Source organism: Scardinius erythrophthalmus (genome assembly GCF_964197995.2).
Source record: "Scardinius erythrophthalmus genome assembly, chromosome: 23".
Classification (NCBI taxonomy): Eukaryota; Metazoa; Chordata; class Actinopteri; order Cypriniformes; family Leuciscidae; genus Scardinius; species Scardinius erythrophthalmus.
Genome location: NC_138243.1, coordinates 7,596,091 through 7,623,387, shown reverse-complemented (window position 1 = coordinate 7,623,387; position 27,297 = coordinate 7,596,091). Strand labels below are relative to the sequence as shown.

General features: G+C 40.1%; 1 protein-coding gene across 3 annotated transcripts; it reads right to left on the bottom strand.

Annotated features, from left to right (window-relative positions):
• Nucleotides 1-99: 99 nt before the first annotated feature.
• vldlr (very low density lipoprotein receptor) lies at nucleotides 100-26,744 on the bottom strand. 3 transcript variants are annotated; one of them, XM_081353573.1, is made up of 20 exons: nucleotides 26,329-26,744; nucleotides 20,640-20,759; nucleotides 17,977-18,099; nucleotides 16,802-16,924; nucleotides 14,561-14,932; nucleotides 14,289-14,411; nucleotides 13,688-13,810; nucleotides 9,495-9,614; nucleotides 9,234-9,359; nucleotides 7,488-7,659; nucleotides 7,091-7,309; nucleotides 6,815-6,933; nucleotides 5,835-5,974; nucleotides 4,885-5,026; nucleotides 4,567-4,716; nucleotides 4,280-4,339; nucleotides 3,090-3,131; nucleotides 2,744-2,824; nucleotides 2,025-2,194; nucleotides 100-946 (listed from the first exon to the last, which is right to left on the bottom strand). In XM_081353573.1, exons 1-20 carry the CDS (start codon nucleotides 26,393-26,395, stop codon nucleotides 911-913), a joined length of 2,628 nt encoding a protein of 875 aa, XP_081209699.1. In that variant the 5' UTR covers nucleotides 26,396-26,744; the 3' UTR covers nucleotides 100-910. The 3 variants fall into 3 exon arrangements, with proteins under 3 accessions (XP_081209699.1, XP_081209700.1, XP_081209701.1); XM_081353574.1 differs by lacking the exon at nucleotides 3,090-3,131; XM_081353575.1 differs by lacking the exons at nucleotides 3,090-3,131; nucleotides 4,280-4,339.
• Nucleotides 26,745-27,297: the final 553 nt, after the last annotated feature.

Below are 27,297 nucleotides of genomic sequence, written 5' to 3'. Positions count from 1 at the left end.
AATGAGCCTATAAAACTATAAAAAAAAAAATAATAATTCTATGCAATTAAACATTCAATCACAAGGTTAATTTTCATTCTGACCAATAAAGAAACTTACTTTAAACTTTCATTTTATTTTACGTTTGCAAATGTTTCCTTTTCACAATACAGAGCATTTTGTTCCCCTGTACACTGCTATAAAAGGTCACAGGAACAGCACACAAACATACAAAATAGTTTAACAAACTTCTTTTTTTTTTTAAATACATTTTCCTCTACCCCAGTACAGTGCCCAACCATAGCAAAATTGTCTCAGTCAAATGTATACAATCTTATTTACAGAGGAACATCTGATCAAAGTGCTTGAAGAATCCTGATGATGTTTTCCAGAGAGGGATATATACAATGTTTTACAAATGTTGTAACAGCACTTTTCCTATAAGCTTTTTTAACCCAGAAAGACACAAGAAGCTTCATAATAATGTGTCTCTGGGAAATAATGTTCATTTGGAAAACAGAAAGAAAGAAACTTACATCTTAAAGACATGGCCATCTAAAATATGCATTTTCATTTAAATATTTCAGGCATCCACACACACTACTGGCCATCTATTCTTGATTCTGGTTCTCCAGCTATGCCGTCATCCTTGGAAGTGGGAAAGTAAGGCTGTTGAATCATTTTGGGACCGTTATGGTGTGAGTGAAGGTAAAAACCCAAACCCTCGGAATTCCTTGATGCTTTGAACACATGAGCGTGAGCAGGATGCAAATACTTTCTGGTACCACAAATGACATCCTCTTATTGGGTGGGAAAAAAACTTGGAAATGCACTTCAGAAGGCAGGTGGTTGTGAAACCGTTGAAACGGCAGCAGTTGCCATTGGTGCCAAGTGGCTAGTAAATAAACTGGAGCATTGTAGGGGTTTCGGGTTATGACAAGTCATCTTCTGTGTTTACCACTGAAATCTGCAGGAAAAGGACAAGAAAATTATGGGGCTGAAGTTCTAGATGCATTATAGCTTGTTAGGAAAACATGAAGCTTTTAGAAAAATGACACTGATTTCTGGCATAAAATGTAAAAGGAGCCATATTCCACAAACACATAACCACAGGCCTGTTTACACCAGGGGCTAGTTGCATAAATATAGCCATTGTCTTAAGACTTCGTGTGAACCACTAACAGTTAGTAACAAGTGACTTTAAAAAGATATGAACGGTCTTAAAGAAAAAAAAAGTCTAACTCGTAAGATTAATATTAGCAGTTTATGCAACCGGCCCCTGGTATTAAGATGTGTTTTGGTCGATCGGATCACAAGTGTATGACGCTAAATACAGGTGTAAACAGGGTCTAAACGTTTTGAGCTTGTCCACTTCCAGAGGTAGTTGTAAACGCATTCGACCAGATTGCTTTCAAAGTGTAAACGCTCATGTGGTTGAATGCTTTCGAACAGCCACTAAAGACGCCTACTCTCCGCCTGCTGACCTAATGAGTAAATATTACGGGAAGTGGCAAGCAAGAAGAGATTTAAACTTTGTCGGCTGGAGACACAAGTTTGGTTTGAAGATGAAAAACGTACCAAGCACAATGTTCCCTCACCATTCCTGATTTCTAACACACTCACAGCGTTCGGCTGGTCTTGAGCTGTCAGAACATTAAATCTGATGCTCTCCATATGTTTTTCCATCGTCTCCGGCCGTGTTCATGTGTAAATTGCACAAGCTTTTTTCGTCCATTAGATCAAAAGATCTGAAAAAGCCCATACATTTACCCCATAGACCCTGCCCTCGAAGAAATCAGGACAGAAGTGGTTGAAAGTGGACAAGAGAGACCGATTAAAACACCAGGTGTAAAAGGATCTCCTTGTGATCAACCAAAACATATCTTAATACCAGGGGTAAAAAGGGCCACAGAACTAATCGCCGTTGTTTCCATTTTTGGCATTATGGCATAGCAGAGAAACATGCGCTTGAAACAATGAGGTAGATGAGAAAATCTATAGTTTCATTAATTTCAAAATGCAGATAATGATTATGCATTACTCACAGCAGGATATGTGTGGCCTACAGAAGCACTGTGTCTCGTGATATCGATATTGAGGTCTTCCTCTGTGGTCTTGAGATATACTGGATTATCGAAGTTCATGCTCTTCTTATTTTTGATCTGCCAGTTGCGCCACATTAAGTAACCACCCGCAGCAGCCATGGCCAATAACACTGCAGGCAAAGAACAATGAATTTAATAACTAACAATTCATCTGTAAGAACAGTGAAAATGTGCTAGCCAGTGTAATATTAAGAGAAGAAACGTGTTAAAACTCCAAAACTATCCTGACAAAATGTAGTTTTCTTTCCTGTGTGACATATGCCCAAACTTGTTTCAATAATAAACGGCTCATAGACTTTATTACAAGCTAAATGGCTGTAGTTAAGTCATAGCCATGAAACATGATTTGCTACTTGCTAGTTGGTTGAAGGTGGTATTATCAGGAATGACACGTTCATTCTACAGAGCATTTGATTGGTCAATAACCGGCATAGTGCAAAACTTTTGGTCCATTTTCCCTGGAAGAGGAAGTATGGATTTCAAAAGGATTCATCTGGTAAAGATAAGTCAACTATTAGGAATATATTAACACATTCAGAGCTAACATACATGGAATAAAAGCCTCAATTTGAATTCACCAACAAACACAGATGTATAAAATCATTTATATTACAATTGCATACAGCACATCATTACAGGAGCAGATACAATGTACTTACACACAGGTAGAATAGCCCAGGCAGCAGCGGATCCTTTGGCCGATGAATTTACTTCATGTATGGAGGTGCTTATGTTTCCTTCTAAAAATAATTTAAAAATAGTAGTAGAAAAGGTCAAATCTAAAGACTATGAAACAAACTATATCAAGAGTCTGCAAAGCAACATAATAATGGAAATGGCATAAATGAAGTTTGGATTTGAGGGCAAATAAGCAAGCTGCAACAAAAGGATGAATGGGAGGCGGGGGGGGGGGGGGGGTTCTATTCTAAATGCAGTGTTAAAGACTATGGCTACAGTTTTATTTTCAGATTAAGATTCAAGAAGATGGGAGGCAACTAGCCTTACCACTATGAACTGGTTCAGAAGTAACCTTAGATATTGCAGATGCTGTAAAAAAAATTATAAGTATAATAACTGGAGGCTCCTTTTCCATATATAACATTTTTCACAAGTATTTTCTTAATCAAAGTGCATGCTTCAAATAATCCAACCACAGTCAATGTTATCCACCTTATTTTTAACATGGCGCAGCCATTTGTAAATGTCTGGCTCTGGTGTCACCCACTTCCTTGTTATGCTGCTTGATATTGCAAACTGGTATTTCTTATCATATTATTGTAATGTATTGTCATAATTGTAAACACTATTTTGTAGCGCAAATAGTTTTACCATTTACTGTACTTTGTCATTCTTCTAGTTCTTTAAGAAGAGGATTTCGAAAGACTGATGCTCGAATCAGATGTTCGTGGCTCCCTTTACGAGCTGCAATATAGCGAAGAGCAGCTGAGGCTGATGGAGGAACAGGAGGCGGCTGCTGCGACCGAGGCAGAAGACCAGCCTGTTGCGGATGCGGACTGAACATCCCAATACCATGCAATAATGCACCATTTCGAAAGAAATACAAACAAGGAGTAATTCACTAATGAGTTTGCCAACTAACTAGAAATTTTGTGTGGAATGAATTCCAAGCTCTGGGCATAGCTAGCCTTGTAGACGGAAGAGTGATTTCGATGTTCTGGATTAGTGGGAGTGGCTTGCGGAGCTGTGCAATGTGGTGCATTGTGGGAGTTGTTGTCTTCCATACAAATGCGCCCTAAAGTTACTTTGTCTTTCCTCGGTCAAGGCGGCACCAAATTCGAAATTTATGTAACATTTCAACTACATATATGACCCACTTTCAATAAAGATTAATGTTGCCACGGGTGAAATGCTCCTTTAAGGGGAACAAAATCAGTAGATCTTAGTTGCGACCAGTAGAAATTCAAGAAAATTTACGAATATTTGAATATCCCACATCAATCTGTGCTTATGTTAGGAGGGACTAGCATTAGATAAAGTTCCCAAAATCACAAAGCAGAGCTTTTATTAACAGGTCAGTCATCACACCAATCAGTCCACCTCAATGCAAGCTTGAAGGAAATGTTAACGTGCCACTTCTACTGACTTCAATTGTGAAGCCAACTATCATTATTGCAGGAAGCAAATCAAAGGCATTGATCTCCATGCATGTGCAGTTCTCCAAGTAACTGCTTTACCTTTAGGGTGAGTGGGGTGAGGGGTCAGCCTCCCATCTCGAGGGGCAGCAGTAGGTGCCTCTGTCATAAGAGAGCATTACAGAGCCGTAGCAATAAAACGGCTAATTCTTAGCTTTATGGTAACTTGCAATTGTTTTTAGCACTGCAGTCAGAACGGGCCAAAGATGATCACCAAAGGAGGATCATGAATGACAAAAATATGGATGGTACACATTCAAAAATGTAACCGAATGCAAATGCTTGATCAGCAATACACTGACTTATGTTACGAAATGAAAGTTACGTGCCTGGTCTGCAGCGCAGGCCATCTGAGGAGAGTGTTTGGCCTTGCGGACACATACAGGTATATTTAGGGGAATGTTTGTTAATTTGTGGAGCTGGCAGGCACATGAAGGAACAGCCTCCATTCTCCATCTTCTCGTTACACCAGTTGGTCCCTGTTTTGAGAAGACAACAAAACCTGGTTACTACCAACATCTCCCCAGACTCTTCAAGATCAAATCAGAAGTCTTCAATGCTTCTGTTCTTTCCAAACAATGGAGACGTTTGTGAGTCACAGAATCAGCAAAACATTAAAGAAAACTCTAGATAAATTCAGGACACACCAGACAGCTGAATTAGCTCATGGTACACAATGATGTCCTGTGGTTCATTGAGGTTGCTGGCCAGCACAGTTACATCAGATCCTGTGAACTTGTTTGCGCCGTAGATGGCCTCATTCTCACCGTCTGTCCAGAAAACTCGATCCTGCGATGGGAAAAACAGTGAGGATAAGAGAAAAAACAAACTTGGTTTGTTAAATCAAATAAAATCAACAAATGCTCACGTACTGCTATGGCACAATTTGATACTTCTATCGATCCATTTTATGCCGGGTTCAGACTACACGATATCAGCCAAATTTTGGCATGATCCGTTTGACGTAGGGTGTCATGGTGATTCATAAAAGACAATGGGCATCGGGACTCAAGAATTGATCGTTTTTATCTCGTATAGTGTGTCATAATGAACGACAACTGTGCTGCATCTGCGGCGCTTCATGACGTCACCACAGAAAGACTAACATGTTTCTTTTTTCCGGTCATCCACGACAGGTTCCATCACATCTGTGACTTTACGGAAGATCTTTTGTGCTCCTATTGGTCAGATAGCTTTCAAACATGGCAAAACAAAAGATAGACAATGGTATTGGTGCTGCTAGGTAGAATTATGTAATGGAAGAAAGGTTCATAGAGCTACAGTAATGGCAACAATACTCCTGCCTTTATCGTGTTCGTCCCTCGAGGAAACATTGTAGAGTTAAACAAGATAAATTCTGGTGAACATTAGTGAAGGCTCTTCAGCAACCCGGTAAGTACTGGAATCAATATTAGGCTAGTGCAACCTTTGTTTACACTCTTGTGAAGTCAGTCGCTAGTCATGCACATTGTTAAAGACGGCAAGTGATAATTGGTCGGGAAGCAATGTGTTGTCTGACATGTTTCTTGTCTATGACACAATAATTCAGGATGAACCCAGCATTAGTTATCAGTTGTAATTGATCTAGTTGGTGTACCTCAAAAACAGTAAGGGCAAAAGGGTGGGCCAGGTACTCTGACGACTGCAGAACCTTCCGACGGTTGTCTCCATTCAAGTCTACACTACAGAGCATGTGCAGCTTGGAATCCACCCAGTAGAGTCTTCCCTTGATCAAATCTACAAGACAAGAGGCATGATCAGGAGATAATTCTGTCTGGTTGATAGTTGGTCAAACAATCAAGTCAAAAGAGCCCATCTCCCATTCAACTGAAGCCCTTCAGAGTTTTGCTCCAACCCTAATTAAACAGACCTGAACCAGCTAGGCAAGGCCTTCAGAATTACTTGAAATCGAATTCTGGCATGTGAAAGGCAGGTATGTTGGAGCAGGGTCACATCTAAAGTCTGCAGGACTGTGGCCCTACACTGAGATTTACCAGAGGTACTCCTGTAGTGTTTAGTTCCAATCTTCCTCCATCAAAAACCTGTAGTTTTCAAGTAATCCTGAAGCACGTTATTAGCTGGATCAGTTGTGTTTGATTAAAGTTGAAGCTAAACTCTGCAGGACTGTGGTCCTCTAGTTTGGCGGAAATTGTCCAAATGTCCAAACTGAAGTCCAAATGCTTCTACAAACCCCTAACCCATAGATGTCTTACTTCACTCCTGGTGGGCCACAGTCCTGCAGAGTTTAGTTTCAACTCTGAAATTTGCTAGAGAACTACAGGCTGGTGTGTTGGAGCAAACAAAACTCTGTAGGACTCTGGCCCTTTCAAAAGCCAAGTTTGACACCCCTGCCCTAAACTGGCAATTACCACTAGTTTCTGGGAAAGCAGAATACCCTGGAAGCCAACCTTGCTCTTCGAGAGCTAGAATCCTGCAGAGTTTAGCTCCAGCCCTAATCAAACACACATGAACCAGCTAAAGCAGGTTTGGAGCTGAAGTCTTCAGGTAGCCTTCTGGTTCAACTATTGTAGTTGGTTCAAAATTAAAGTAGGTGAAACATCACAAAACTTCACACACCAAGAGTGATTCCATTGGGCCACTGAATGTCTGTATCAACTAGGACCTGTCTGTCAATCCCGTTCATACCAGACTTCTCAATCTTAGCTGGCTCGCCCCAGTCTGACCAATACAGGAATCTGTAATTGAAGGACACTTATGCAATTAATTGAAATTTATACTAGCTCAAAACAGATGATCACCTTTAAAAGGTTTTAACTGAGCAAATTTGAAAACTTTGGAAATTTTTAGAGAGCAGTGAAAATGTTTTGATAATACCCATTCCAATCAATTTACCCTGAAAGAGGATCCACAGCAATAGAGGCTGGTTCTTTTAGGCCACTGTTAAAGAGCACCTTCCTCTTGGTCCCATTGAAGTTGGCAACAGCAATACTCTTACTGCCCAGGTCTGACCAGTAGATGTTTTTGTAAATCCAATCCACTGCAATCCCAACAGGAATCTGAACATTGTCAATCACCTTCGTATGGCTTGCTTCCTGCTTATCCAATACTGTGCTGTGAAAAAAAAAAAAAAATTCACCAAATCATCAGGCAAATATGGGTTTGTAAGCCATCGAAATATCTAAGTAGTAAGAGAAACACATCTCTAACAATTATGCATGAATACCTATTCATATAGTAGTTACTATACGACTTTAAAGTGAGGAAGAGGCAACAGAGAACCAGCGGTTACCTAAAAATTGCCTTCTGCCCTAGGTCAGCCCAGAATATCGTCTGCTGACCGAAGTCAGCATCAAGGGCAACTGTGTTCCGCAGCTGCTCCACAATCTGAGTATACTCACGGCGCTCCAGGCCTAGTTTGCGGATGTCTCTTCGATTGGTGAAAATCAGACAGGGCTCTTTACCTGAAAATGCAAAAAGATGAGTACCATAAATGCAGGAGTTGCAGTGTCTGCAGTTCAGTAGAAAGTATTAAAATATCTTAAATTTACCTTTCCCAAATTTAAGGTCATTAAAAGACTGAAAAGCCACATGGAAATATCTGCAGATCTTAAATTAGGTCTTTAGAAAGAGACAGTTCCACGTTGCTGTGCTCATTGTGCCATTTGAGCCACCTTAAACTGTCGTCCATCTGCACTGTTCAGTCTGCCGTCCATCCATCCATCCATCCATCCATCCATCCATCCATCCATCCATCCATCCATCCATCCATCCATCCATCCATCCATCCATCCATCCATCCATCCATCCATCCATCCATCCATCCATCGACTATATACCTTGTTTTGTAATTAAATTCTTTAAAAAATGTATTATCTTAAACCAAGCAGATACCTCAGTTTGACACTTTCAAACTATTAGTGGTGCATTTACCATGGATAAGAGTGGGTGTTTTTTTATTATTATTAATTCCAATGGGAACCAAGCAATGTGGTTTGTGGGATTGACAGTGGATCTATTGAGAGCATCGACAAGTTCAGAAATGCACACCTTTATGCAAATGTCAAATACCAGACAATATTTGTGAGAAGTAGTGACGCAGTTGTGAGAGGGAGTTTCTTTTAAACTTTGTGTATATCATGTTTACATATTTGATGCTTAACAGTTGTTATACATGTGAATATTCATTGTGACTAGGCTGGCTGGATTTTAAAGTTTAAAAAGTTATTAAATTGACACCTTATCTTTACTTTAGGAATTCAGAAACAAAGCTTGTTTCCCTGTTCGCAGCCGATTGATGATGATGATGATGATGATGATGATGATGATGAAACAAAGCTTGCATCTTGTTATTGTGTGTATATAAATGATGATTATATAGGCTGGGTAATTCTTTACTGTGTCATACACACATACACACTCTACAGACATAACCCAAAGCAGAGGAATTCGAGCATTGAGCGGAGTTCTGCTGTTGCAGTATAAACACACCAGAACTCTGGCTTGGGCTGTTTCAAAGCAATCCATTTACTTTGGGGGGGGGTTGGTGGTGGCGCAGTGGATAAGACACATGCCTTTGGTGTGAGAGACCCAGGTTCAAATCCACTGTAAGACACCAATGTGTCCCTGAGCAAGACACTTAACCCCTAGTTGCTCCAGAGGCGTGCGACCTCTGACATATATAGCAATTGTAAGTCGCTTTGGATAAAAGCGTCAGCTAAATGAATAAAATGTAAATGTAAAATGTAAATTTAATTTTTATACTTTAAAAAACAGAAAAAATGTCTTGACAAAGACATGTACCACTGTTACAGTACCTGATGAATACACTATATGTTGGAATTACTGAAAATAAATTCCACTGCCACCATTGGTGTGCATACAGTTTTCAATAACTCAAGTCTGTCATCAATTATTCCTTACTTGTTTGAATGTGAAACCCAATGTTTAAAACAAAATCACCATTTGTTTAATTCAGCCAAGCTACAAAACCGAGGGTGGAACCTCAAATGAAGTACAGAACTTGACAAGCGCTTACCTACAGCCTTGCACACTCCAGTGGTGGGGTCCATCTGATAGCCATTGTGACACTCACATTTGTAGCCTCCTTTAAGATTAATACAAATTTGACTACATATACCAGGGTTGAGGCACTCATTGACATCTGTGGAGAAACAATCATAGTCTCAGTTCCTGTTGAGGAGCACAGTCACAAAGATCCATTTTTAAGGAACCATAATAAATCAATACTAAATTCATTTTTGGACTACATTTGAACAGTACGTGTGGCTATTCATACCACCACAGGTCTTGCGATCGATGAGCTGGAGTCCTGGCGTGCAGTCGCACTCGAAGCCAATCGTCAGGTCGCGGCAGATGTGCGAGCAGCCTCCGTTATTGAGCAGGCATTCGTTCATATCTGAAACAAAATGTGGATTGCTGCGTTACACACTTGGAATATCAATGCGGCACATTCACAGGAGACGCATGGATGCAACATGCTGACATTTGCAAGGATCAATAATCCAGAGGGGTTCCACATGATGAATGTCCCCAAGGTGGAACCATGTCCTTGAATCAGGTTTGAAAACATGGAGCGTGCTACTCTATATTGACTCCATGCTGGACAAATGTGCCATAACACTCAGTGTTTTATAGCTTTGATGAATGATGTTTTGAGCCCATGTCAACTAGTTGTGGATTACAACATAAGCTGTGCTTGTTCTATATGGAAAAAAAAAAACTGTAAAAATTCCTGTCCTCTGTCCACAAACTGTGTATTTGCGCATGGTATCCTATAACAGACAAAAAAAGAGAAGAAAAAATAGAGAACAGAAACTATTTTAGCAAGCATTGTGATGAATGGTGTGAAAAAATAAATAAAAATGTTTTGGACCAACAAATGCAATCAACCCTGATGTAGAAAGTGATATACAACAAGACAATGGCTGCATTCCAGTCCAAAATTGTCATGCCCTTCACTCGCTAACTTCCCTCCATCTCCTTTTTCCCTTTAAGAATTTGTTTAATGCAGCATCCAAATGTATATAGGTGTATTTGGGTTGTTTTAAATTAAAAAAAATATATAATTAATATATCAGAGTTGTTTGTTGTGGTGGTGATTAGACGAGATTTGTGGTGACGTCACAATCGTACTGCATTGTGGGACATATTGTAGCCTGAAGTGTACATATGAAGTAGACTCGCTGGATCTGTCGATATAATGGCGGCATATAATGGCGGCACTTCAAAATGGCGGCAGGGATTCCCCAGAGGGGAAGTGCTTAGGGAAGTTTGCAAGTGCGTGTCTAAAAGTGGCCCGGAACGCAGCCAATATCAGGTCTTAAGGTCTTGTATATTAAGATACAATAGCTGAAGTTCTGCTCACTTCCTCTGTAAAGGCCTTTTTCCAACTTGATTCACACAGAATGTGCATCAAATGTCAAAAATGGATCAAAATAAAATCGAATTTCACTTTTAAAGGTTCACCCAAAAATATATTTTGAAGAATGTTGGTAACCAAACAATTCTGATGACCACTGACTTGTATGACTAATTTTTTGGTGTTTTAAGCACTGAGATCTGGATTATTTTGACTAGATTCACATTGTGATCCATTTCAAGGTCTTTTAGCGATGACTGTTTAGTCACTGTTTTTCAGAACTAAACTGATCCTGCAACAGACACATCAAGAGTGGGGCAGAATTCCTGTTTGACATCCCTTTTATCCGTCCCCACGGCCCATTCACACCCCAAACATCTGGAACAGTTTAAGCATTTAGGTCAAAACATACAGCTTGAAACAATTTTCCCATGCTAACTTTTAGACTCAACAATGCTATATAACAGACTACTGTTGCTGTGTGAACTAATTATACTGCAGGTTCTCCCTCCTGATGCACCCATGATGCTTCAGTCTGTATTTAACCAAGTCAGTACACTACTTGAGCTTCAGCAAGAACCAATGAGGTTCGTTCTCGTGTTGCGCAAGCACGTTTGAGCTTCAAGAACCAATGAGGTTCAGTCTCGTGTTACGCAGCATGTTTGAGCTTCAAGAACCAATGAGGTTCATTCTCGTGTTACGCAGCACGTTTGAGCTTCAGCAAGAACCAATGAGGTTCATTCTCGTGTTACGCAGCACGTTTGAGCTTCAGCAAGAGCCAATGAGGTTTGTTCTCGTGTTGTGCAAGCACGTTTGAGCTTCAAGAACCAATGAGGTTCATTCTCGTGTTGCGCAGCACGTTTGAGCTTCAGCAAGAACCAATGAGGTTCATTCTCGTGTTACGCAGCACGTTTGAGCTTCAGCAAGAGCCAATGAGGTTCATTCTCGTGTTACACAGCACGTTTGAGCTTCAGCAAGAACCAATGAGGTTCATTCTCGTGTTACACAGCACGTTTGAGCTTCAGCAAGAACCAATGAGGTTCATTCTCGTGTTACGCAGCACGTTTGAGCTTCAGCAAGAGCCAATGAGGTTCATTCTCGTGTTACGCAGCACGTTTGAGCTTCAGCAAGAACCAATGAGGTTCATTCTCGTGTTACACAGCACGTTTGAGCTTCAGCAAGAACCAATGAGGTTCATTCTCGTGTTACGCAGCACGTTTGAGCTTCAGCAAGAGCCAATGAGGTTCAGTCTCGTGTTACGCAGCACGTTTGAGCTTCAGCAAGAACCAATGAGGTTCATTCTCGTGTTACGCAGCACGTTTGAGCTTCAGCAAGAGCCAATGAGGTTCATTCTCGTGTTACACAGCACGTTTGAGCTTCAGCAAGAGCCAATGAGGTTCATTCTCGTGTTACGCAGCACGTTTGAGCTTCAGCAAGAACCAATGAGGTTCATTCTCGTGTTACGCACCACGTTTGAGCTTCAGCAAGAACCAATGAGGTTCATTCTTGTGTTACACAGCACGTTTGAGCTTCAAGAACCAATGAGGTTCATTCTCGTGTTGCGCAGCACGTTTGAGCTTCAGCAAGAACCAATGAGGTTCATTCTCGTGTTACGCAGCACGTTTGAGCTTCAGCAAGAGCCAATGAGGTTCATTCTCGTGTTACACAGCACGTTTGAGCTTCAGCAAGAGCCAATGAGGTTCATTCTCGTGTTACGCAGCACGTTTGAGCTTCAGCAAGAACCAATGAGGTTCATTCTCGTGTTACGCACCACGTTTGAGCTTCAGCAAGAACCAATGAGGTTCATTCTCGTGTTACGCAGCACGTTTGAGCTTCAGCAAGAGCCAATGAGGTTCATTCTCGTGTTACACAGCACGTTTGAGCTTCAGCAAGAACCAATGAGGTTCATTCTCGTGTTACACAGCACGTTTGAGCTTCAAGAGCCAATGAGGTTCATTCTCGTGTTACGCAGCACGTTTGAGCTTCAGCAAGAGCCAATGAGGTTCATTCTCGTGTTACACAGCACGTTTGAGCTTCAGCAAGAACCAATGAGGTTCATTCTCGTGTTACACAGCACGTTTGAGCTTCAAGAACCAATGAGGTTCATTCTCGTGTTGCGCAGCACGTTTGAGCTTCAGCAAGAGCCAATGAGGTTCATTCTCGTGTTGCGCAGCACGTTTGAGCTTCAGCAAGAACCAATGAGGTTCATTCTCGTGTTGCGCAGCACGTTTGAGCTTCAGCAAGAACCAATGAGGTTCATTCTCGTGTTACACTGCACGTTTGAGCTTCAAGAACCAGTGAGGTTCAGTCTCATGCGTCAAGCTGGTTTGGTTGCGCTTCTGTTTATGTTCTCTGATCAAGGTTTATATGTGACTAAAAGCCTAAATTAAGTCTGTTCATCATATAAAGCGATCAAGTCTCATCAGAAAATGTGGACAATACCGATCAATTCATATGGATTAGTTTTAAGATCTCTTTATGAGCTTTTTGAAGCATCAAAGTGTCAGTTGCGTAGCTGTCAGTGGAGGGACGGAAATCTCTCAGATTTTATCAACAAGATCTTCGTTTGTGTTCTGAAGATGAATAAAAGTCTGATGGGTTTGGAACGACATGAGGGTGAGTAATTTATCATTTTTGGGTGAACTAACCCTTTAATTGTGTTTATTTGCATAGTGAATTAGTGAATTGTGATTGTTGTTTTTTTTCTTTTTTGTATCCAGTATTTATAGAGAACTCTACACTGCAAAGACAGTGTAACTTTACAGAACTGATGATGCAATTCAGTTAATAACTAAGCTTTTAGAATAGTCACAAATGTTAGACTTCATAATATATTGTTAATTCTAATGTTGGGGAAGTTGGAAATAATACATCAAAAACAAACTTTAAAAACTAATATGTAATTATGTAATACACTTAGGTGACAAATTACACACTTCTAAGAATAAACCACATTTAATCTGACACACCCACAAGATATTTAATTCAAAGCTTTGTGTGCACTAGTGATGCACTTTCTCTGACATTTTTAGATGTCTACAGAAAACAGTAATGTCAGAAAGCCAAGTGGTCTTTTGTAAGGAGAAGAAAAGCAAAACACTTGTACGTACTGCACTCTTTGATGGGTTCATCACTCCAGTCAGGACAGTCACGGACCTTATTACACACTTTACTCATCTCAATGCACTCTCCACTCCGACACTTGAACTGGTCAGGACCGCTACACTGAGTTACTGAGCAAACAGACAACGAGAACATCAGTTTCAGTCCTTGAAATAAATCAAACACAAAAATATAGGATGTGAACCAGTCAAAACATGTAAAATGATACTGTAGAGAAGCAGTTGGTGGGTTGTGACACAATAGGATAGCAATTCTGTTAATAAATGCAAATAATAAAAGTAATATTCATGCATAGATAAGATAGCAAAATAGGCTTAATTAAAATAAATGCATTACTTGGACTTTATTAATTGGTCATTTGGTAATATGTCTAATACTAATTCAATATTTGGTCCAGTGTTTGTTACATGTTTTATGCTGGTGGATAAATTATGAAACACTGCCATTATATAAAACTGTCTACTTTCATATTCAGCCAATGTCATAATCTTTCATATTACTGGGCTGTTAATGGTAATATTAAAAACTTTCTTGGGTTTTAAGGATATTTGTTAAATCGGAAATGTTTTTTCAGCTCAACAGACTCACAGTTTTTGCAGTTGACTTCATCTGTGCCGTCTGCACAATCTCTGAGCCCGTTACACTGTCGGCTGCCATGGATGCAGGTGCCGTCGTCGCACTTAAACTGGTCGGGCCTGCAGGTACGGGCCGCTGCAAATGAAGCAAACACAGACCTGTTAGTTAACCAGAAGATAGAACATGCAGAAAACAAAAGGTCATGTTTCCATGACAAGAACAGGAACGCGCAATAAACTCCAGCCATACATTCCGAAACAAAACAACCCCAACAAAGAACTTACAGCAGTTTTTCTCGTCGCTGCCATCCTTGCAGTCCGGGTCCCCGTCGCAGCGCCACTTTCTGTGAATGCATTCCCCCGAGCCGCACTGCATCTCACTGGGCGAACACTTCGCTGGCGGCGTTGGGTGTCGGCCGCAGCGCTCGGGCGACTCGTCCGATTGGTCCTGGCAGTCCACGTCGTCGTCGCACAGCCAGCTTCGGGGAATGCAGGTGTTGTTCCCGCAGGGGACTTCACTGGGGCCGCAGGAGGCAGGAGCGCAGTCCTGTTCGTCGCTGCCATCCCCGCAGTCATCCTCACCGTTACAGACGAAATTACGAGACACGCAGCGGCCACTGGCACAGGTGAACTCCAGAGGGGCGCAAGTAATGTTGCCTAATAACACCACACAGGAGAATGTGTGTGATGCAGCTGTCAAAAGGGCTCGACAAATGCCTCAGGGTTTCAGAATAGTCTTGTGGACACTAATAATGGCAAATCATTTCATGGAGATAATTTAGCTTTAATAGTGCTAAATTTCCGTCAACAGCCGTCAGCTTGTCTTACTGTCTGCATCAGGGTTGTAATTGGTAACTAAAACTATTACTTCTCTGGTTCATTTCTTTCGTTCATTTCCTAGAGGTCAGACGTCCGCAAGTAAAATCATGAACACACTGGACAGCTGCTTTATAGTAGAAAATGAGGTTGTAATTCTATTTCAAATACACTGACATGTTTTTTTCATGTTTAATACTTTATACAATAGATCGCAATAAATCAAGCAGCTTTAAAGTGCTATATAAATAAACGTGACGTGACATTTTTATTATTGAAATGAAAGCGTGCAGCACATATTTACATATTCATTTAAACCTTGCTCTCATCAGTGTGTGTTCGGCTTCAGGATGTTTGCTAACAGTGTATCATTGCTCACGTATTACAAACTTTTTTTATCCCAAAGCGAAGAATGAAAAAGAACTTCACCATGAGTAGGCTATATAGGGACTTGTATATAAAAAATAAGTTACTAAAATGTCAACTAAAATTAAAACTGAAAAATATAAAAGCTTATTCAAAAAAAACAAACAAAAACAAACAAACACTGGTCTCCTTTTATTCAGTCAAAGAGCACTTACCAAAAGTAGTATTATAGGATGGAAATAAATGAATGAATAGACAAACAAACAAATAAATAAACAAAATAAATAAAAAATATTTTATATTTATATATATATATATATATATATAAATAATACTAAATAAATGCAAAAAAAAAAATCATACAAAATAAACAAACACATAAATAAATACAAAATAAATAAACAAATATATTAATTGTTAATATATATATTTGACATACTTGGTCTTGACATAAAAATTATGAGAAATGTTTGCAAAATCTCTGACTTCCAGATGTTTGTCTCATTGCAAATCTTATCAGAGTTTAAAGTCCCCCTGTGTTGAAAATCAAGTTTTTAATGTTGTTTATATGGTGTTTTTAATACGCTTTAAGACAAACCATGTGTAAATTCATAAGTCAACAGCACTGTTGAGTATTTTCTCCTCAAAACTGCAGTGAACCAAAGACAGTCTCAAAAACACGGTTTGAAATCGCTGGTGTTTCTGACGCCACAAACTACAGTAGTCAACATTTGAAGTGGAAGTTGAAGTCGTTTTAGGACAACTTTGATTAACTTTTTTGATCCACTTCAAATGTTGACTACTGTACCTTGTAACCAATCAGGTCAACGTGTGATCGTCAGCGAGTGGATGTCTGAGCTGGTGTGAGTGAGTGGAGGCGGGGCTCATTTGCATATTCATAGAACCGGCTATACTAAACGAGGCAAGGGTGTAGTTACATTCAAGCTATTTTAAGGCATGAAGAATTTTTTTTTCAAGGAAAAAACATTTAAATGTGTCATTTCGGTGATCAAAGATGAGTTTTAAGGGCTAAAACTGTCAACAGGGGGACCTTAAAGAAACTTTAAGACTATTACTCTTTTATTCAGGATGAAAGCACAGATGTATTTGATTGGGACTACATTACAAATCAGTCTGTAAAACACAAATGTACCTATCCAAGCTTAATTCAAACAGGGCTTAAAAGAAAAAACTGAGATAATTCCTTAATTCCTCAGAGTTTACTTTGGCTCTTGATGACTCGTTTCCAATTATTGGCTTTATATGCAAAGCAGCAGGAGATGAGGCAAGCAAACCGAGAACTGAAACCGATTGTAAGAGGCGTCGTTGTGTCTAGTGACTCACCACAATTAATCTCGTCCTCTCCGTTGTCGCAGTCTTTCTCACCGTCACACTTCCAGAAGACGGGAATGCACTGCGTGGAGCCGACGCCACAACTGAACTCGTTCACTCGACAGGTTCTCGTGTCTGGGAGGAAAAGCCAGGCAGGACCATATGACAATTCACCTTAAACATCCAATTTTACAACTCTACAGACAATTTGGTGACCCATACTAAGGCCAGTAACGCCTTCTGAAAGGTAACATTTATTAGCTGCTTTCCACAGAATTGGTGAAACTGTGTAAAATAATCTATTCTAAGTGCTTGCCAGGCTTAGCATAAACAAACACTGTTGTACAACACGTAACATGGGTGTAAAGCTTCACAAAGAAACAACCTTTAGACTGATGGGAACAATTAGGTTGAAACATTTATCCCTTTGGCAACCCTCCAATGGTTAAGAGAGGTTGGCGGCTCATAAACACGAAAGGAAACTTAATATCAAAAGGAAGGAGGGTGCTGTTGCGTAATCCATGAAACCTTTGATATTTTACACTATAAGGCTGAACTGTACAAACGTAACATATCCTTCATATATAAACGGCCTGCTGCATGAGAAAGCAAAAACCAAACGGAAATATTGAACATGAGATCTAGTATCTTCAAAACATCACATGTGAGTTTATAGCCACCCATGTGCAAAAGTTCATGAACACACACACGCATTGTTGGTCCCTTTCCATTTTCTCCTGACTAACTTTCCAACAGCTGGTCAAACAAGACTTGATATAGAGCAGCCACACATAATTGCACGTACACGGTACTCCTGCACTCGACTGTATAGCTACAGCAGGTTATTAAAGCAATAGATCATTTTTTAAGCCCCTGTCGTAATAAGAGCTTGAACTTCAAACTAATCTCATCATTCTATGCATCAGAACAAAGACATGCTGAGAAGATATCCATGTGCTTTAGTAATGGACGTCATGTAAACTCTTAAACTAACACACAGGGGTGTATCTAAAACATACTCCACAGTTGAGATAAGACTCTCACACTCAGGTTAAAAATAAACAGGTAATTGTATGGTCTAGCTTTCAAGGTTACCCTCTCAGACAGGGTTCATGCAGTGAACACAAAGTCACAGGGAAGAAGGTGAATCAATATGTGTTAAAGGTGGAATCTGACTTTAGACTTACGGCACATTTCGATGCTCTCGTCCGAGCCGTCCTCGCAGTCCGGTTCACCATCGCACTGCCATCTCTTGGGAACGCACTGTCCACTGCGACAGACGAAGTCCACCTCGGCACAGGTCTTCCTCACTGAAACGGTCAAGAAAACACAACCGTTACAAAACCTACTTGTTAGTAGAATCAGCTTCAAAGGGAGGGAAGAACAAGCCATGCACAAACATGTCAGTTCAAGAGTGCTTGAAATACTTGCTAATGACCCCTAGCTATCCAAGCAAAGATTTAGAAATGCTGTATAAGAGTTGCAAATGTTAGACTTTTGGCACAGTTTGATCACAATAATGCAATGTGAAACCATTTCAGGAATAATTTAGGCCACATTTTCATTGATTTGTTAACCATTTGAAGTTGAACACCACTTTGTCTTGCCAAATTACAATTTTTTTTGGCTAGAGGCCAGGCTCGGCTCCAGATATAAGATGAAAGGTGGGCCAGGTGATAATCCTAGTGGGACGCGGGGGGATCCTAAAGTGTGTAGTAGTAATCCACTTCACTAATAGTTGCTTTGTACATCGCTACATAATTCAGAACATCCCTTAACCTCAAAGGAAGCGTATGAGGCTAAGGTTATTATCATGACAGCCAAAAAAAAACAAAAGGGAAAAGAAAAGAAAAATATCTGGAGCTGAAATGAATATCGCAACAACTGCTGTGATTGGTTGTTATGTGGTGTGGGGCCAGGGTGGGCCAAGCTCCTGATTGGATCCCACCATAAATGAATTTACGCTTTTAAAAAAGACGCCACAGAGTGACATCATAACACGACCGTTGCAGAAACTTCGCCTGCTCAACGTCTAGTGTGACCACGGCATAATTCTGCTCACATCTATTATAATGAAAAGCAATAACCTCTGCTGAGCTCTCATAGCCTGCACATTTTTGCTCAATTCAGCACTGGATATTGATTGAAAAGAAAGCCCTTCAAACCTAGAGTGGCACTTTAAGAAGGGGGCTCTTCGAATCCGCCGACATGAAGTAAAGAGCAGCTCTCTCTCCGTCTCAGACACATTCACAGTCTCTTCATGTCTCCTCTCGGCACAAGTGCTCCTCCGAGCAGGAGGCCTCCTGCCCACAGAATGGCAATAGGAGACGGAGCTGAGCAAACTGACAGGACACACATTCTCAACACAGGGCCGAGTGTTTGCCGCCACTGCTGGGATACAGTCAACCATGCGGCGTGCGCTGATTCATGAGATGGAGGCAAAGCCCCCCGCTCTTTGCTTTTAGCTTTATTTTTTTACTCCAGTTGGTGTAAAATCATGTCACATTAGATGTTCACGTGTTTTCCAGATAGTAAGGCCAAGTAAAGCTTGTGGTGCAACCTTTACCCACACAGTATCAACAAGAAACCACCTAATATTAACCTAAAGAATCATGCACTTACACATATTATATATACACACAACTGGTTTGGAATTAAGATTTCTTAAATGCTTTTGAAAGCATTGTGCATTTTTTTGGATCAAAAATCGAAATCGTAATTTTTTTTAATATTACCATGATTTGAAATAACTGCCTTTTATTTTAAAATAATTGATTTCCTGAGTCTTCAGTGTCACATAATCCTTCAGAAATCATTATAATATGCTGGTTTGATGCTCAAAAAACATTTATTATTATTATTATCAGTGTTGAAAACAAGCGCTGCTTCATGTTTTTGTGCAAATTTGATGGATTACCATTCAAACGATTTAAAAAAAGAAAGAAATTAATACTTTTATTCAGTAACAATGCATTAAATTGACCAAAAATAACAGTAAAGCCATTTTACTCATACAAAATATTCGATTTGAGATAAATGCTGTTATTTTTAACTTTGTTAATCAAAGAATCCTGAAGGAAACCAAAACATTTTTTAAAAAATAAATATATCACGTTTTCCACCTAAACATTAAGCAAAACCCTGATTAGCAGGGAATATATGTAATATGTAAATATTATGATTAAATTCAGTTATAAAGTATATTTACACTACAATAGAGACCAGAAGCATCTATTGATTGATATATAATTTTTACTGTATGTTTGCAATTCCCATTTACTTTTGTAATGTGAAATCAGATTGTGTCAATGTTTTAAAATACCATTTAATTTCTTATTTCAAAACATGTTTCATTCTGTGGATTATTCCATTCTCCCGAGTAAAAGGTGAAGAGAGGCCTAAATGAGAACACTTGGATCCAAAAAAAGCTCATCATATCTGTGCCGGCCCTCGTCTGCAATTTCTCTCGCATCAATGACCCAGTTATCAGATGAGCGTTAGATCACCCTGTGGGAACAATCTTTACCCATAAAAAAAAACCACTTAGTATGCAGACATAGGGATGAGAGTCAAACAAGCAACTGTAGCTCATCAATATTTTAATTCTGCTGTGCGTTGTCCAACTGCATGCCAATCGCTTTATGCAGACATTATGACAGATTACCCAAGAGTTACATCAGCTCTCAAGATCAAGACTAGTTTAACTGTGGATCAGGGGAATCACATGCTGGCATTACACTAGCTCGTAGGTGTGGTTATTCTGGCACGCATCAAGACAAACACGTGTCAGAGAACAATGACGGATGTTGTGCATGGAGCGGGTGTCACTCTCAGATGACTCGAGACTCACCGCAGGACGTCTCGTCGCTCCCGTCGGAGCAGTCCATGTCTCCGTCGCACTGCCACACAGAGGGAATACACCGGCCGTTCCCACACTGGAACTGAGACTGCTCACATTCTGTCCGGGAACCTGTGAGGAAGGAGGAGGCAGAGTCAATGGTGACGACTCGATGTACAGAATTTGATAAAAATAAAATAAAATAAAAAAACATCCTGCATAGAGGTGTGTGATATTAATAAAAAATAATATATTTTCTCTGATTTTTGTTAATTTTCTCCCATCCCAGATTTGTACACGGAGAAATCTGCAATCTTTGCTCAAGGGCGCTCAGTTCCGCAGCCAAATGTTTTGAGCCAATGACCTGAGCTGTAAACGCCATGTGACTAACTGGAGCCACAGGAAAACAAATGTTGGAATGAAGCGTTGTGATAGTCTTTTTTTCCCCTATTGTGGAGTATATCCGAGTGAAACGCCTTCTAGAACGAGAACAAATGTAGGATGGGACTTGATTTTTTCCAGGGGAATTGATTGGATGGTTGTGGTTTGCTATTGGTGGATCTCATGTGAGTGACAGGTTGCTCCGCCCTCACGCCAGTAAACACGTCATCAGACAAGAGATGTCACTGCAAGAGGGAGGGGAAGTTATTTTAATTAAAGATTACGAGGCACATGAATTTTTAAAATATAGTGCACCAAATTATTTAAAAAAAATACTGCAATATTGCAGATTTCCATTGGCCTATTACCCATAAAATGTGAGTTACGACGTCATCGTTAAAAACAAAACTCAGAACTGTCATGTAAATTTTGGTGCATCAAGATATCTGCCTTTCAACTAGAGCTGCACGATTTGGGGAAAATGTCATTGCGATAATTGAGGTCAATATTGCGATTGCGATATAATAAACAAATGGTTTCATGAGTCAACTTGCTTGGTTCAAGGAAAATAATTGTACACACAGATTAGTGATAATCTGCCTAAAGAAAAAAGTTCTTTAGTCAAGAGCAGTGAGTGTTTTTCTCTGTTCCCTTTGTTCTTTGATTAACTTTAGCGACAAAGATAATTAGTGGCTGCTGTGTACTGTCCCTTTAAGACCAGCCGCTGCTGTCAGAGACGCGGATCTCACACGCGCCTCATTCTCACACGAGTCATCACAACTCTTCACGTTCATCATAAGACTACTCTTATGTTATGAAGATACTCGACAAAAAGACATTTTGGCATAATTTTGTGTGTTATTGTTCGTTCAAGCTCGAAAGAGAACTGTATTCTGGCATGCTGTTTTGTGCGCACGCACGATATTAGCGCGAGTCTTTCTGTGTGTCAGGACATTCACAGGCAGCGCGTTCATTTTGGCATACGTGTGTGTTGTTCGTTCTACCGCTAAAGAGAACTCGATACTGGTGCGCGTCTATCTGTGGGTCGTGTGTGTGTGTGTGTGTGTGTGTCAGGAGGACATTCATTGACAGCGCGTTCTTTTTTGTCTTATCGCGCATGAATGTTTTAAAAGCATTTGCATGAATAAGAGCGGGATCATGTAACGCTAGCCAAAGGATGCCAAAAATTAACAGATGCTGCGTTAATTGCGTTAACAGCGCTAATTTGTTTATTTAATATAAAATCGCAGCATTTTGCGTCATATAGCCTAATCGCGTAGGCTTGACATCGCGATTGCTATACGATTAATCGTGCAGCACTACTTTCAACCATTTCCATACATTGTATATATGGGCCCAAGATGCCATTAGTGTCGTGCAAGAGCCGATACCCTCTCCCATGGCCTGATCAAAAATATAAAGCGTTTGTGTTGGCTTTAAACTCAAATTACATTTTCATGATTGCAAATACATACGCAATAAAGCATTTCTATAATTGCCAATCTGGCACTGACTACCCATAAGAAGTTTCGATGGAATTGCTCTACCGACATCTACCAACAGGGCCATGTTAACTAGCTAGACATTGAATCATCTACCACTAGTTTATATGGCCAAATGCTGAGTTTGACAGGGCCATCGGCCCTTTTTACAATTCTGTTTGGTGCCGCTTAGTGCTGTGAAAGTCCTCAGTAATGAATCTGTGAACAGACCAACATAACCATTGACAACCAAAAAATTTTGAAAGGTCTCTGCTAACCTGACCCAACTTCTAAAGTTTCTAAAAAATTCTTAGTACATGATTTGATCAGAGTTGCAAGCACCTAAAGCAGAGTTATAATGCTCTCTGTGGAAGATCGGACTAAACGTGATCAAAAGTGTACGGTGTAGAACTTACAGTTCAGTATTGGTGCATTAACTGCAAACCGGATGGAAATAGCTTTTAGCAAGACTAATGGTCTTCAATTACAGTGTGTATTAAATCTGGAATGAGAATTTAGTCAAAACCACCCGTAAAATAACAGTAATCTCTTAATAAAATGACCTGCATGTCTTCTGAATGAGGGACAGCGCAGCCAGTCCTTCCAAACAATGCGGTCACTTCATGGGCACCAACTTATGACACATGACATAACCCAAAGTCAGCCGCTCATGTGACATGCCTGCCACTCAGTCCGAGATCAGTCAGGAACACTCAAAGTCAAAGCTAGTTAAATCTGTACCACTCCATCAACCCACTCAAAATGAAAAGAAAATGGCATGGTAGAGGTCTCTAAACTAGCTATAGGGTTTAATATGCGTTTTACAGTTTCAGATTACTGTTATCAGGCTGTGTAAATGCAGGACAGCTGTTCTTGACCATGACCGCATTTGAGAATCTTCTCACAGCTGCATGTGTGCTTCCAGACAATGACGAACAGAACACTAGCAAACTACTGATGGAACACTGACACTGCGCAGTCTATATACGCTACAATAAACGCTTTAAATGCATTATAATAACAATAACCAAAAGACATGCAGGATATTTATTAATAGCAATAACATTTTCTTTAGATTAAAAAGCACAAGCATATTTAGAGTACTTTTTTTTACAGTGGAATAGCATTTAAATACCAAATACCAAAGCTTCTACCAAATAAGAAAAAAAGCTACTAATTCAACTAGAGTGCATTGCGCAAACCATGGCATTTCAAAATCATTTTGCTGTTTACAAAATGCAGCACTGACACTCTGCAAACATTCCTTGAAGAAAATGTCAGCTCCGAGATTCACTTTTAAGCAGTGAGACTGAGCTTGCCAAAGGCCCAGAAGCTTTATTCTTTCATATCTGTGCAAAACATTTACCACATGACTCCCAAAGCTCTGATTCATCAGAATATCTTTGCTCCATCGCTGACAGATGCTGAGAATGCCTTAATCTAAAGTACTCCTTGGATCCCATTTGGATCAGCTGGACCTTAAATCTCAAAACCAAACCTCATATCAGCATTACATATTCACTTATGAGGGAAATATCAAGCAGTATTTCCTTGATTTTGAAACCCATTTATCTTTCCTCATCAACAGAATCACACCAATTACTTCGAAACTGTCATTTAGCAAATGCTTTCATGCAAAATTATCTTCAGTAACTCTCATTACAAGGTTAGGCCCTAATGGAGTAACGTGAGGCTATAAGGACCTTTCTCAAGGGCACAATGGAGACATGGAGATCATGGATAAACTGCTGGGGTTTAAACCAACAACCTTTCAGTTACCAGCCCACTAGGCCACAGCCTCCCCAACCTTGTTGTGCTTGCGGTTCAAGCTGAGATGTTGAAATTCAAGCATGAAGCTTTACCCACGAACTAACCCAACCCATAAACCTAACCATCTGTGCAAGTAAGCAGAATCTACAAAATCATACAAATTACACTGTACAAGTTCATTCAAATTACCCGCTAATCCCCCAGAATGTAAAACCATTAAGAATTTCCATGAGAGTGTCGGTGTGGTCTGACTCCTGAATGAATAAATCTCAGGAGTCAGTTCTTTTCAGTCAATTACAAACACTTATGAATCAAAGTGGTTGCTTATTTAAAGTCCCACTGAAGTGTCTTGAAATGTGTAGCATTATTCAATGTGTTGAAGCTGTTTCCACTGAAACAGTAAGACAGGGTAAGACATATCGAACAGCGTTTAGCCGCAGTTCCCTCCTAATCTCGATCCGTTTCTCCTCCTGGTCCCCTTCACATCGCCTTAAAATAAAGTATTCTGTGCAGATTTCAAATGGTTCTGATATGTTTTCTGGTCTAGTGACTCGATCATATGATCCGCTCTGTGTATCGTGTCTCTGGACTGGAGCTGTGGCGGTTCGCGTGACAATGTGAAACCAGACTTCATTCGCCCCAGTGGAAAGCATATTTACACTGAATCGTTCCCTATCCCTATATAGTGAACTATGTGCCATTCACCATGTAGAAAATAGTAAATGTGTGAACAAGTGATCAGCCGCAGCTTCAGCGTCTATTTATAGTGTAGGGGGCGGGGCTTCAGATTCTAGAGAGCATTTGATTGGACAGAAAATCTGATGAGAAGCTGAAGTGCAGAGTGATGTCATCAAAATCACTGATCCATTTTGGCGGAAGTGAGAAACTGGAAGTTTTGAATGATTATATCTTCTAAATGTGAATTGTTTCATTGTTTTGGAGCACACTAGCTTATAGGTAACAGTAAGACGAACATATTCACTAAAAGCAAATTTCATGGGGACTTTAACTAGCCTAGAACAGTAGCTCAAGTTACTTGACTGAAAATTAACTCAAAAGTACGGCTGCTTTATGTATACGAGAAATCAATGTGGCTTAATTACTGAATAGTCCTAAATATGACCATATTAAGCACAATATGAGTTGTTAGTCTAATCAGAAATGATCTAGCCTAAAAGAATCGTTAAACCATTAAAAAACGGAATCGTTTAAGAGGAAACAGATCGTTTGGTTCTTTAGGTTCGCAAACCTAATGTTTACATAGGGTGTTAATTTCAGAAAACGCGTCGTATGTACACGCCCCCATATTGCCCAGTCATTGCGCAAGAACGCGTCCAACCCATTGCTTGGATTGTGTAGATCGGGCATAGAAATCATAAGCAAGTATATCATAACTCTTAAAAGTTGAATTCACCCCGAAGCTAATAAACGGGCCACGCAAACCGTGCCGGAATACAGGCTGGCGAACGCGTTTCACACGCGCTGCAACCGGAGTCACCTGTTTAATTACCGCAACCAAACACGCCTCGCGACGCGTCTTTACTGAGCGTGCGGACTGAAATATTAAACAAGCATTCTGAACGAATAGTGGAAAGCCAATACATGTATGTTATTACACAACAGGCCTATACTATGCATAAATAAACGCTTAAACCTTAAAAGGCGTTGGCGCAGATATATTCAGCTACGCGTTCCAAACGCACATGATTACGTTTAAAAAGGGGACATCATATCAATTAAAAAAATAGCACCATCAATAATGTGAAATGTATGGTGGATTGCTATACAGCTACCGTTTGCAAGGGCCTCACATTTAGACGCATTTTAAATAAGAGATCAATGGCCATCCAATGAAACACATTTTACACTCAAATACCACAAACGAACACATTTTTCCCATGAGATAAAGCACGAATGATACCAAGAAGCCCAGTTTAATACAAGGCATTTAAATCCCCTCTGAGAATTAGATTGGAAACACTGTAACCACTGACGTTGTGAGAACGCGGTATTGTTCTATATGATCTTCCCATGGCAACCATTGTTACACCAGCGTTCTAAACACTCACCGCGCGCAAATCCACACAGCTGAAGACATACTGGCAGGACGAGAAGCCCCAGGATAGACGTGACCATTTCGCGCTAGAGAACCTGAACCCCGTGCTGTCTGTCTGTCTGTCTGTCTGTCTGTCTGTGGCCTCGTCCCTGATATTGCAGCGCAGCCGATATGTCTTCGTGTGGAACAAACAGAAAGCAGAGTGAACCGAGGGCTTTTATCTCATTTAGGCAGTTCCCCGGTCAGTCTCCCCACACGAGCGAAGCGGTCACGGAATCGCAATCCATGTCCTAATTTAATGATAGCGTGAACCTGCAGCGAATAACCGCTCCACTGCCGAACACTGGCGTGTTTTTTCCCCCTCCAACATGTCATTTACACATTGTTAACCCTTTCTTTACCATATCTTCCACTGAAGCTGCCTTACGCGCATGGTGCAGTCTCTCTTTGCCTTTATAAGACATGTGAGGAATAAATAAATCAATAAACCATATTCTTTATCCTGTGTAAGTTTCAGTCAGTTTAAATAGAAGGATAGACCAATGTTTTTGGTACAATAAAGCTGTTTAGGAACTTTTTAACGTCACTAATTATGGAGAATTAAAGTTTTTAATCTGATGAAGAGGAAATAAGCACTGACTGAATTCATTGTTGGCAAAAAAAAAAAGCTATAGCAGCTCATTTAAAAATAAAGGTTCCAAAACAGTGTTTTCTCAGTGAAGCTATTAAAGTCCCCATGAAAAAAAAAAAAAAAGTTTTTTTTGCTTTAAGTATGAATATGCTAGTCTTACTGTTATCTATAAGCTAGTGTGCTCCAAAACAATGGGGAAACAATCACATTTAAGATATAAGCATTTAAAACTTTCAGTCTCTCACTTCTGCCAATATGGATAAATGATTTTGATGACATCACTCTGCACTCCAGCTTCTCATCAGATTTTCTGTCCAATCAAATGCTCTCTAGCATCTGAAGCCCCGCCCC